The sequence below is a fragment of the Giraffa tippelskirchi genome, chromosome 9 (genome assembly GCF_054371585.1).
Source record: "Giraffa tippelskirchi isolate mGirTip1 chromosome 9, T2T-mGirTip1v1.2.pri, whole genome shotgun sequence".
Taxonomy (NCBI): domain Eukaryota; kingdom Metazoa; phylum Chordata; class Mammalia; order Artiodactyla; family Giraffidae; genus Giraffa; species Giraffa tippelskirchi.
This window is the reverse complement of record NC_137283.1, coordinates 149,743,657-149,756,106: the sequence shown is the minus strand read 5'-3', so window position 1 is coordinate 149,756,106 and position 12,450 is coordinate 149,743,657. Positions and strand designations below refer to the sequence as shown.

The 12,450-nt window shown below is 51.3% G+C and overlaps 1 protein-coding gene across 2 annotated transcripts in view; it reads left to right on the top strand.

Moving 5' to 3' along the window:
- The window catches only part of ZC3H12D (zinc finger CCCH-type containing 12D), a 35,156-nt gene extending 30,187 nt beyond the window's left edge, over positions 1-4,969 (top strand). For both annotated transcript variants that reach the window (XM_081529932.1, XM_081529933.1), the window contains exons 5-6: positions 601-707; positions 2,174-4,969. In XM_081529932.1, the coding sequence (XP_081386058.1) occupies positions 601-707; positions 2,174-2,964 (898 nt within the window). In that variant the 3' untranslated portion in view covers positions 2,965-4,969. The remainder of the gene's footprint in view (positions 1-600; positions 708-2,173) is intronic.
- The last annotated feature ends 7,481 nt before the right edge of the window (positions 4,970-12,450 follow it).

Here is a 12,450-nt window from a genome sequence, read left to right as displayed (position 1 = left end):
GACTGGCCTTTCGGACTCTGTAAATTTTTTATCCTCCACCTGAGAGGCCCAGAGCTGTGGGGTGACCCGGGAGAAGTGGAGCTCACAGGACGAGAGGCCGTTTGTGGCCCCACGGAGGTCTCTAGCCACCCGTTGAGCACACTGGAAGGCAGCATAGAACCCCTTTCAGACTAAGTCCTGGGGAGACCTGGTGCACTTCAGCTTCAACTTTAGTGGCTAAAATCCACCTGGGAAATTGTTAAAATGCAGATTCCTGAACAGCCTGAGGTTCTGTTTAAGCAGGTCTCTTGTGAGGCCTGGAGCCTGCCTTTTTCAAGGAGCTGCTGAGTGAGTCTGACGCTACTGACTCAGCAGGAGAAACACCTGGACAAGACCCGGGGCCGCTGTCCTGGGATCTCTCCATGCTGTGCTCTGTGCCGGTCAGTGTGGACAAAGGCTGCGCATCTCTAACACGCTGCAGCTCCTGGGTGGGAGAAAGAGCCCAGAACTGAGAGGCCAGGCCAAGGCTAGGCCTGGCACTGCCCTCCTCCCCCTCCACTTGGTGCCAGTGGTGAGTTTCTGTGCGGCTTGCAGTCACCCACCCCCATGCTTGTTTTCCAGGTTCATGCCTCCTGATGACCCCCTGGGCCGTCGGGGACCCACCTTGAGCAACTTCCTGAGCAGGAAGCCAAAGCCCCCAGAGCCTTCCTGGCAGCATTGCCCCTACGGTGGGTAGTGCCCCACATCTGTGGGCCCTGTTCAGGTCAGAAGTGCTGGCTGGCTGGTCAAAAGCGTGGGTTCTAGCCTGGGTTCCAATATTTCATGTTTCTAGAAAGGTGTAAGGTAATATAGGCCGTGTCCTATGTGTATTAATAAGCAGATGAAGAATACAGAGGCTCCATTTGGATGTATACATTGCATGATTCATCTGTAATTCACGTCTTGGCAAATGTGTGTAACTGATGAGAAGGTTGTTATTGTGTCTGATGTGTAGTGTGTTGCTAAAAATAGGCCTGTTAAGATTTGTAAAATTAAGTAAATGCCTAAGAGAGAACCAGAGTTTCATCCTGATGAGATGTTTGATGGTCAGCAGCGTGGGCTGTAGCCCGGGTTCTGCCCTTAGTCAGCTGTGTGACCTTGGGGAGGTAACTGAACCTCTCTGGATGGCAGTCAGAAAGCTGTAATTATGGTCATTGTAATGATAAACTGCCATCCCAGACGCCTGTTGCATAAGGCTTGTGAGGGCTGGATGTAGGGGTCACCTACAGGGCAAAGCCATGTCCGGGAAGCAGGACTGCTGTCTGTGTGCACCCCAAGCTCCCCTTTCTCAGTCCCTTCCCCTGGCACCTTGTGCCCCCATCCTGCCCCACAGTCTCCCCTACCCTCCTACTTTGGTTAGTAGGAGACTTTGGTTGGTGCTATCCATTAAGAATCGAGGATTTTATCCCAGAGCCCTCCAGGCACACCAGCCTTCTAGCCAGCTCTTTCACTAGCTTGCTTTAGCAAGTTATTTAATGTACCCAGGTACTGTTTCTTTGTGCCTATAAAAGTTTAGGATGCCTTAAGTGATACTGAAAGTCATTTCTTGTTAGAATTAAGGTGCTCACACACACACATTCTGGGGGCTGGTCCTTCTCCCTTCCACTCTCAGAAGGGCCCTGGATTGGATGATAAATTGTTTGATCACCTCTGTTGAAACAGTCTATAAGGAGGAGGGCAACGGGTGGCACAAGGGATGTGGGCCACAGCGAGGGGAGGGGGGAAACCGAATCAGCAGTGGAGGCCCATCCATATGCACCTACTCTTCACCTCCGAGGTTGGCAGGATCCACAGGATCCCTGGGGAAGTAGAGGCTGAAGGTCACTGGACCCAGAGATTTGGTCTCAGGTCCTGGTTATGGAGCCCGCAGACAAGACCTTGCCTTGAGCTGGGAACGCTGGGGTGCCGTGTGCAGCGCCCGGTACCACGAGGAGCAGGGTGCTGCGGCCGCGCATCGTCCTGTCGGCGCCCCAGGGCACTTCTCGCCCACACCTCCTCTCGCCCCAAACCTTGTAAGGCTGCCGCAGGCCCCGGGGCCTTCCCCCCAGGAATGGGCAACAAGAAAGGCGGTGCGGGGCGGCCGCTGCCGGGCCCCCCGGGCGTCCTCCCCAAGATCTCACCAGGGACCCCCCCACCCCCACTCTGTCCCTTCCAGGCAAGAAATGCACCTACGGCGTCAAGTGCAGATACTACCACCCGGAGAGGCCGCACCAGGCGCAGCTGGCGGTGGCAGACGAGCTCCGCGCGCAGACGCGGGCCTGGCGGGGCGCGGGCGGCGAGGAGGAGCGGCGGGGGAGCGCGCGCGCGGCCAGCCTGGCGGAGCAGGGCGGCTCCCGGGACGCCCCCGCTGCCCGGCCAGGCCCCCGGGAGCCCGGCACGCGCAGCCTGCCCCCAGCGCGGCGGTCGGCGGGCGTGGCGACTCTCGAAAGCAGCTTCTCGAGGCTCTTCCTGAGCGACGACCTGGGGCTTCTCCGGGCGCCCCCTCGGGGCTCCGGCTGCAGCCTCGCGCCCGGGCCGCCCGGTCCCGATTGGGTGGCGCCCGGGTCTCTGTCGTCCTTGCCAGCCCCACTCGGCCTTCTGAGCCCGCCCGGCCTGCGGGATGGGTATGGCCCTCGCGCTCCACAGAGCGACCGGCGCTCCCCACGCCAGCAGCCCGGCGATCCGTGGGTCCTTTCTCCAGGCGCTGGCCAGCTCCCAGGCCGCTCGGCCTGGGCCGAATCGGACTGGGACGACGGTGCCTTCGGGGGGCCCTTGAGGCCCGCGCCCCAGGTTGTAGCTGGCAAGGTGGACGCGCGCGCCCGGGCGCGCAGCGCACTCTGCAGTATCTTCCCGCCCCACGAGGTGGACAGCATCATGGCCCTGTTCCCCGAGCTCTCCGACGTGGACAGGCTCATGCTCCTCATCCAGAGATTCCGAAGGTCCAGTGCGCCCGTGGGGAAGCCCTGAGGAACTAGTGGAAGCCACCGCGTGTGATGACCCAGTCTTGCCTCGTACCCTAACTGGGCTAGTGCCGGAGATCAGCCTGCACCTGGGCTGGCCCACCCTGTGGAGCCAGCCCCTTTTGTTTTAAAGCTGGTCAGTTCCCTGGAGGAGGCCAGCTTCATCAGCCTTTGTAGTGCCCATGGTGGCACTTGATGACCTTCACTGATGACACAGGGGCTGCTGCTGAAAGTCCATGTCCTGCAGAATAAGGTTGACCTTATGCGGCAGGAGTGATTTCTCCTGCCTGAAGACTAGGAGGCCCACTAGGGCCCCAAGGTTTTGTCCGGAGCACTCCAGGGCTGTTTTTGTCCAGCTACAACTGGAAGCCCTAAGTTGGTCACAAGATCACTTTAGTGAGTGACACCTCAAATAGAGTGAAACAGGAAATTGCAGAGCGTACCCCACTTAAACGGGCTAAGTAGGAAATTCTTCTGTTAGCTACCAGTGTGCTTGGTAGCTATATATATTCTTGGCTTCCATGGACAGAGGAGTCTGGCTGGCCCATAGGGTTGTATAGAGTGGGACGCGACTGAAGCGACTTAGCACACGCACGCACACACATACACACACACACAGCCATGTGAACTTAATGTGGGTCATGGGCAAAAGGGGGGAAACTAGTAAAAGGCCTTGGATTTCACTGCAGCAGATCAAGTTTGAAATCTGTCGTCAGTTGGCCAGTGGAGGTGTTGGCATCTGGAGGTTTTCATATGAGCTGGTTTTAACCTCTGAGGGGAACCCAGAGTTCTAGCTTCCAGGTATGGGCCCCAGTTGAAACTCTGACATTGTGTGGCTGTGCTGGTTTGTGGAGGTGTGGCGAGTCACCTGGTACTGGGCCCTCACACCCACACACACCCCACTTGACTCAGGGCTAGTGTCCTCGTTTTTCAGCCAGCCGTCCATCATGGTAGTTTCCAGCCCAGGCCCTCTACTGGCCAAGCCTTCTGAGCCACACCCCACAGCTGAGCCCAATCCCGGTGAGTAGGACTTTGCTCAGAAACCTCCAGGGGGATCCGAGGAGAGCTCGGATGAACCTCTCAGTCTGAGATTTCCCGCCACCTCAGCCATAGCTGTTTCTCCTAGCTAACTACTGCTTTGAGTTTGGGGAGGGGAGGGGGGGGCTTACCTATCTGCAATAGACAGAGATGAGGCAGTCCTGCCAGGACGCAGGCCCTGTGCTCTCCAGGGCCCTGGCAGCTCTGGGTGGCATCCACCCATTCACTCTGGGGTACCAGTCCAACTCACAGATCTTGGCTGCTTTGTTCCCGAGAAGACCATGAGGCACCTCCAAGTGGAAACACACCTCCCAGACCCCGGCAAGACTGCAGACTGGCAAGCACTCCCAGGGTGTCCCCTGGAGAATCTGCTTCTGGGCCCTTCAGTGTGGTCAATGCTGCCTTTAGAGATACAGAGATGATGTATTTCCTGCGAACCCTTTCATCTTTTTAAACCAGATTCTTAGTATGGTTTCAGTCAGATCTCTTCCTCACCTCTTTTCTTCCAAAGAGGAAACAGACAAAATTGGACCTTAGTATTTTGAGACCATGGTCTTGAAGAAGACCCAGTCTTTCTAGACAAATTGGATTTCCCTCACAGTGGTTTTTGTTTTCCTTTCGACAAGACAAGCTTTCTGGTAGAGCTGCTTTTGTCTCTTGGGTCTGTGTCCTGACTTGGAATCGTTGTGTTGCTGATATACAGTGAGGAATGTTTAAACTGCTTCCTTTGAGGACAAGTTTGAGTTTTAGTAAGCTGTAAAGCTATTTTATTTGGTTCACTGTGATTAAGACAAGCACAAAAACACGTGAAGAAACAGCACATTTCAATGTAATCCCCTTTGGAATTTTTTCCAAAGTCTTGGTATGTCTTTGTGACACAAAACATGAGTGGGATGGGAGTGAATAAAACGTTTATAGTTGCATAGCTGTTATTGTGTTCCAAGAATAAATCATTTTTTTTTCCTGCACCTGGACTCTTCATTGTCAAACTGCATATCAGTTTCTCTAGTGGCAGCTTCCCACCTCCCCCATGCCCAGGGCTGGTTTCTCACCTTAGATACTGTGCGTGTGAAGGCTGGGGCAATGGTTGCTTTATTGTTATTTCTCCCTTGGCGGGGGGCGGTGGAGGGGTGAGAGAGGGCTGGAATTCACTTTTTTCAGGAGAAGCAGCAAGGCCCAAGGTGAGATGGGCCTTTGCTGGATGCTCAGCAGGCTGTTGCTGAGGACACTTGCAGTGTTCTCCATCTCTTGAATCTGAGGCTACCAGGGCTGGACCGTGTTTTTACCACATGGTGTAGCTTTCCCAGAGGCCTCGAGGAGGTGGTTTGAGACGCAATCGCAGAATTCTGGAGGTTGAGGGATAGAAGCAAGAGAAGCCACTCATGTCAGCCTTGTTCTAGATCAAGTGAATCCCTGCTCTCAGGATTTTACACAGAGCTTGGACGGGGAGCAAGGAGCCAACTGCCAGTGGGCACGGGTATGACTCCCTGTCTCTGGGAAAAAACTCTGCTGTGGGGGAGAGCAGGATAGGGGAAGGGGTGAATGGAAGAGTCATTAAGGAGTGGGTGATGGAAGAGTGAGCTCTGGGAACTAGAGCAATGAAGTGGAATCACAAATCCCATCAGGAGGGAATGTGACCCTGTGTAAAATTAACCTGTGAGGCATACACAAAATAAAAAAGCAGGGCTCTGTGTTTAAAAGTGATCAAGAATTTCAAGACATCGGGACTTCCCTGGTAGTCCGTCTGCCGATGTAGGGGACACAGGTTCGATCCCTGGTCCGGCAAGCCATACACTGGATGGGCCACTGGCAAGTGTGTAAGAGATGTAGGTAGGGATGGCTCTAACAGGGTAGCAAGCATGCTCATTGGTATAAGGCAAGGTGGCTTTTCACTAGCACTGCTCACAAACCTAATGGTGGGAGCTAGGATGGGGGCAGCTGTGGGGCTGACTGAAATTAGGGGCTTGAACCTTGTCAGGACTCTCTCATCTGTGGAATTATTCTAGCCTTTTAAGGACTTTCCTACATAATGAAGGAGAAGGAAATGACAACCCACTGCAGTATTCTTGCCTGGAGAATCCCATGGACAGAGAAGCCTGGTAGGGTATAGTCCATGGGGTCACAAAGAGTCGGACAGGACTGAAGTGACTTAGCACATAGCACACAATGAAAGCCATTCTGTTGGGAGACAGGCACATATCCTTCTGGCTAAAGGACTCAAGAGGCAGCCTCAGAAAACTTTTGGAAAGAGTTCTGATTGGTTGGGCTTGGATCATGTGTCCACCCCAATGGGTGGCCTAGAAGTTCTGCCCTTGGTCCAGCTGGGCCACAGGTCCACCTGTGGGCAGAGTGAGGGGGCACACTGATTGTCCGTTCATACCTGAACCCACAAGGTTTGTGGGGAGTTGATGGAGCTGATCAGAGCTTCCATCAAAGAAGTGGGGACAGTGTCCAGGCAGACAAAACAAATACCCGATGCACAGCAAAGCCAATCTTCTGAAACTGTGCATGCTAAGTCGCTTCAGTCGTGTCCGACTCTTTGCGACCCTATGTACTGGAAACCAGGCTCCTCTGTCCATGGAATTCTCCAGGCAAGAGTACTGGAGTGGGTTGTCATTCCTTTCTCCAGGGGATCTTCCCAACCTAGGGATCAAACCTGAGTGTCCTGTAGCTCCTTCATTACAGGCAGATTCTTTACCACTGAGCCTCTGGGGAAGCCCATACAGAAACTGGGTCGTGGGGAAAGAAAGTACAGTTTTATTGGATGGTGCCAGGCAAGGAGAATGGGCAGCTGATGCTCAAAACACCCAAACTCCCCAATGGCTTTCAGGCAAGGGTTTTAAAAGGCAACATTAGACAAATTTTTGATTGGTTGGTGATGAGGTAACAGTGTGGTGTTTTCAAAATCTCAGTCGTCAGACTACCGGTTCAGCTCATCTAGGATCCACCTGTTTGTGGCCAGCAGCTTTCACCTGGTAGGATCCTGGCTTCTGTAAAAACAACTTAAAAATGTGATCAAAAGGTTGTCTGTATCCCTCAAGGAAAACTAGAAGTCTTGTGATTCTTTTACAGCTGATCTGTTATTTAGGTTATCACTACTTTTTTTTGAGTTGACTGCTTTTCCAGTGACTCAGTGGTAAAGAATGCACCTGCAATGCAGGAGACGTGGATTCGAGTCTTGGGTTGGGAAGATCCCCTCGAGAAGCAAATGGCGACCCACTCCAGTATTCTTGCCTGGAGAATTCCATGGATAGAGGAGCCTGGGGAACTACAGTCCATGGGGTCACAAAGAGTCAGACACGACTGAGTGACTAAAGAACAACAACAATCATTAACTGCTTTGAGTCTGTTCTTTGGGACTCGGGGAAGCCTCGGAGACTAGGGCTTTTTCTACAAGCAAGAAGTGGTGCACACACCGGGTCTGCACTGAAGAAGGTCCCTGTGCCTCAGGGCTCAGAACGGCCTCACCCTCCAGTACCCTCAACGATGGCCCTACCCGAGAAAGAAGCTGCTGTTGATCCTCTGCCCCTGTTAGTCACATCCACATACAGCACAGAGCAGAGCTTTCTGTGGGAGGAATTTGGGAGGGCCTGCCGCCACAGCGCCTGAGGTATCATTGTGTTTGTCTTGCCAGTCCTGGAACTGCGGCCAGGTGAGTAGTTAGGTGAGAGACGGCCAGAACCCCTGCAGGGGAGGAAGCGGCTCCTCAGAGTCAAAGGTGACCTGGTTCTCCCTCGGTCACTTCTCAGCTGATTTTCTCAGGAAGTTCTCAGGATCATGGCAGCGCAGCCCAGCAGCTTATGGCTGGGCTGAAAATGAGGGCTGAGGGCCTGACCCAGCTTGGCAATTGCTTTGTTCTGGATTCCTGGGGAAACAGTTCCCCTCAATGTCCTCATGGAGGCAGGACACACCTGTCCTCATGATCAGAAACAGGCAAGGTGCAGGGTAAGTGGAGGCAAATGGGTACGGTGCTCAGAAACCAGCTGACTGACAGACACTGATTGGTTGACTGACTGACACTGATTGTTCTTTTAAGCTTTTTGTTTTTGGATGTGGACCATTTTTTAAAGTTTTTCTTGAATTTGTTACAATACTGCTTCTGTTTTTTTATGTTTTGGCTTTTCGGCCACGAGACATATGGAATTTTAGCTCCCTGACCGGGGATTGAGCCTGCACTCTCTGCATTGGAAGGTGAAGTCTTAACCACTGGACTGCCAGGGAAGTCCCTGACTGACAATGATTGATTGACACTGACTGTCAGACACTAACTGAGACTGACTGACTGACTGACCGTCACTGGCTGGCGGACAATGACTGGCAATGACCGGCGGATTGATTGACATCGAGACGCTCACAGGCTGACTCTGACTGACACTGGATGAATGAAAAGTGGAAAGTGTGGTCAGCGCCTGTAGCTGTGGGGAGAGATTACTCAAATAGGATTTGAAAAACCACAATAGTTTTGACTTTATCTGCAGTCACCTTACTCTTGTTTTCAAGTCAAGTGGATGCTTGACTAAAACAAGCCGTATTAAACCTCCAAAGGTCAGTTTGACCGATGTCGTTCCTGATGACGCAGCTTACGGAGGCAGTTTTTTCTTCAAAGGAAGAATAGGAAGCACAGGAAGGAGACGGGATGTCTCTTCCAGATGGGCTATTTGTCTCTCTCTCAGACTGTTTTTATCTCTCATTTTTTCAGAACACCTGTTTCACATGAATTCACCTGCTCAGCAGCCCTCTGGGCTCCGTGTGTTGCTCAGTCTTGGCTCCTAAGTTCTCACCTCCTTGATCTCTTGCCCCAACCCCGGTCCTCAAACCTCCCGAACCTTCGACGCCCCCTCCTCACGCTTCCTCCACGAAGCCTCCTCAGGCTGTCCCAGCACTGGTGAGCAGGCTTTCTGCTCAGATCACGTCATGCTGTCTTTCCAGGGACTGAACGTTTCCGGTCTGCTCCATGGCACTGTGCCTCATGGTGACTGGTGGCTCATCATTGAACTCTTCCCTGGTTTTCAGGCTGGATGTCCCCAACACGACTGTGCACACTTGGAGGGTTCGGAGGGTTGAAACTCTGCCTTTAACCTTGTCTCTCCATCAACTCTGAGTCCAGGCAGTCAGGGTCAGCAAGGTTATGTTACGGAAACAAAATGGTCCCTAATCCCTGCCTCCTGAGAAATCTGTATGCAGGTCAAGAAGCAAGAGTTAGAACTGGACATGGAACAACAGACTAGTTCCAAATTGGGAAAGGAATACATCCAGGCTGTATATTGTCACTCTGTTTATTTAACTTATATGCAGAGTACATCATGCAAAATGCCAGACTGGATGAAGCACAAGCTGGAATCAAGATTGCTTGGAGAAATACCAATATTTCTCAATAACCTCAGATATGCAGATGACACCACCCTTATGACAGAAACCGAAGAAGAACTAAAGAGCCTCTTGATGGAAGTGAAAGCGGAGAGAGAAAAAGTTGGCTTAAAACTCAACATTCAAAAAAAGAAGAGCATGGCATCCGGTCCCATCACTTCATGGCAAATAGATGGGGAAACAATGGAAACAGTGACAGACTTTATTTTTGGGGGCTCTAAAATCACTGCAGATGGTGACTGCAGCCATTAAATTAAAAGACGCTAGCTCCTTGGAAGAAAAGCTATGACCAACCTAGACAATATATTAAAAAGCAGATATATTACTTTGTCAACAAAGGTCCATCTAGTCAAACTATGGTTTTTCTAGTAGTCATGTATGGATGTGAGAGTTGAACTACAAAGAAAGCTGAAAAAACCGAAGAATTGATGCTTTTGAACTGTGGTGTTGGAGAAGACTCTTGAGAGTCCCTTGGACTGCAAGGAGATCCAACCAGTCCATCCCAAAGGAAATCAGTCCTGAATATTCATTGGAAGGGCTGATGCTGAAGCTGAAATTCCAATACTTTGGTCACCTGATGTGAAGAACTGACTTCTTGGAAAAGACTCTGATGCTGGGAAACATTGAAGGCAGGAGGAGAAGGGGATGTCAGAGGAAAAAGATGATTGGTTGGCATCACTGACTTGATGCACGTGAGTTTGAGCAAGCTCTGGGAGTTGGCGATGGACAGGGAAACCTGGCATGCTACAGTCCATGGGGCTGCAAAGAGTCAGACATGACTGAGCGACTGAACTGAACTGAATCCCAATAGCTAAGCCCACAGAGCTCGTTTCCCCACTGTGCTCCATGTCTGTTGTAGGCTGGCTGGGGCTGTGTGTGCAGAGATACTCTCGGATGGGTACAGATCCTTAAAGCTCCTGCCCAGGTTTATGGCTGCTCACATTTCATTGGCCAAAACAAGTGACATGACAACACCTAACTCCCTGGGGGCAGGAAAATGCAATTCTTCTGTATGTCTGTATATTAGAGGTATATTTGGAGAACAGCACTGCAAGCATTTGCCTGTGGTGGCTTAGAGAGAAATGTTTGGTGATTGAAAACCTCAACAGAAGGAATGAATTAAATAAATCATGGTGCATCCATTTAATAGAATACCATAAGCCACTGAAATGGTATCAAAGGAGGATGTCGATGACACAGAAAATGTTGAGCCTATATTATGAAGTAGAAAAGTAGATTATAAAAACAACAATAACAAAAGAAAGCATATGGTCTATTTCTTAAAAAAATGCATACTATACTTATAGAAAAGAACCAAGGGAAATTTAGTAGAAGGTCAAGAGAATTATATCTGGGTGGGGTGATTATGATTACAAGTGACCCTCTTTCCCTTTTGGTCCGTATAGTCTTCTAAATATTCTACAGGTAATAATTTTGGCAACAAGAAAAAAATTCCTTGATAAACAATGCTGCCTTTAAAAAATAATAAAATACATATTCATTATAAAAGATCTAGAAAATTCAGGCATCTTAAATTAACATTTGATAACACCAAGGTGTAGATCCTTCCAGACCTCTTTCCATGCATGCATGTATCTTTAATTGAAAGAGAATCTTCATGAGTTAGGACCTGGGTCACACCTGGCTGAGGTCAGCAACGTCAGAGTCCAGGTAAGCAGAGCCTCATGCTGGATCCACTGCCAGAGAGCATCCTGGGCAGGCCCTGGACCCCAGGAAGGCTGAAGCTCTTGGGAGGCACCCCTACCCCAACTCTATGTCTGTCAGCTGAAGTAGGTGGTCCATGAAGACCCATCACCCCTGGCATCCGAGTCCATGAACACTCACATCTGGATCTCACTCTTGCAGGTAAAGGGGGCAGCTCTCACTGCGGAGGTCTCTCAGGCTTATCGCCTGGGAGACGAGGAAGATGGACATTTCCCATTCTCTATTTGTGTTTGTTGAGTTGATTCAGCGGCAGGGATTTTTTTTTTTTGGCCATTTCAAAAATAATCCTGCATGATCTACTTGGTGCAAATACAGTTGATTTATGGCTTTGCTGACCTTTGACTTGTTGCCTGGGGCCCCGGGGGAGCCTTTCCTTTGCTTGTTTACCCAGAGTGATTTAGGAGTTGCAGTGCCAAGAAGGGTTCCCTGGTTCTTCCTGCCCACGGCCTGACTGCGTGCATGGCCCCTGCCCTCAGGGCTCACACCCTAGTCTGAGCTCAGCCCCATATCTCAGAAAGGCCGTGATCCTTTGGACTCCCTGGACCACGTCACTCATGGTCTCTGGCTTTTAACCCCTTTCCAGAAACCCCCAAAGAGATTCCCATTGTGGAGTGTCTCACTGCACAGCTACTGCCTGCAGCCCAGCTTCATCCCCAGCATCTTCCATGCCTGCTCTTTCCTTGCTGGGGACTGAGTCAAATAATTTCATATTGATTCTGATGGGTCAGCTTGTTACAGTCTGTCAGCACAGCTGGGCTTGTGGACCCTGGGAACTCGGGCCTCCTTCTTGGGGCCTGTAGGTGAGGGCTGTGCACAAGACATTGCAGCTGGTGGGCCAGACTCAGTGCTTTCCCGTCAGGATGGACCCAGAAGGACACTCCCAGGGGCTCCCTTCACGGGAGGCGCGCTCAAGGCCCAGGGCAGCTTCCAGCTCCAGGACCATTCCAGGCAGCCATCTATAGTTCTTTTCTTTGTGAAGCAGAAAGCATGGCTGTCTGGTGGGACTTCTGGGGATGTGGAGGAGTGGATGGAAGCTGAAGCAGGGCTGGAGGGAGCTTCCTAGGACCCACAGTGTGGCCACGGCAGTTTGCCTGACAGCAACCACTTTCATCAGGAGGATGTGCTGTGGTGTGGAAAACTGACCTGTCCTCACTGAGGGAGTGTGGGGAGCTGGGGTCAGAAGAGACCTGGATGCAGGTGAATGGACAGGTCAAAAGACTCCTGAAATGCTACAAGAAATGGCCACTGCCCTCCTTTGGCTCTGATATCCGCAATGACTAGAACGTCTCCTGAAGAAGGGGAAGAAGAGGGGTTTTTATTTTTTTGTTTGGTTTTGGCCAGGCCATGTGGCTTGTGGAATGTT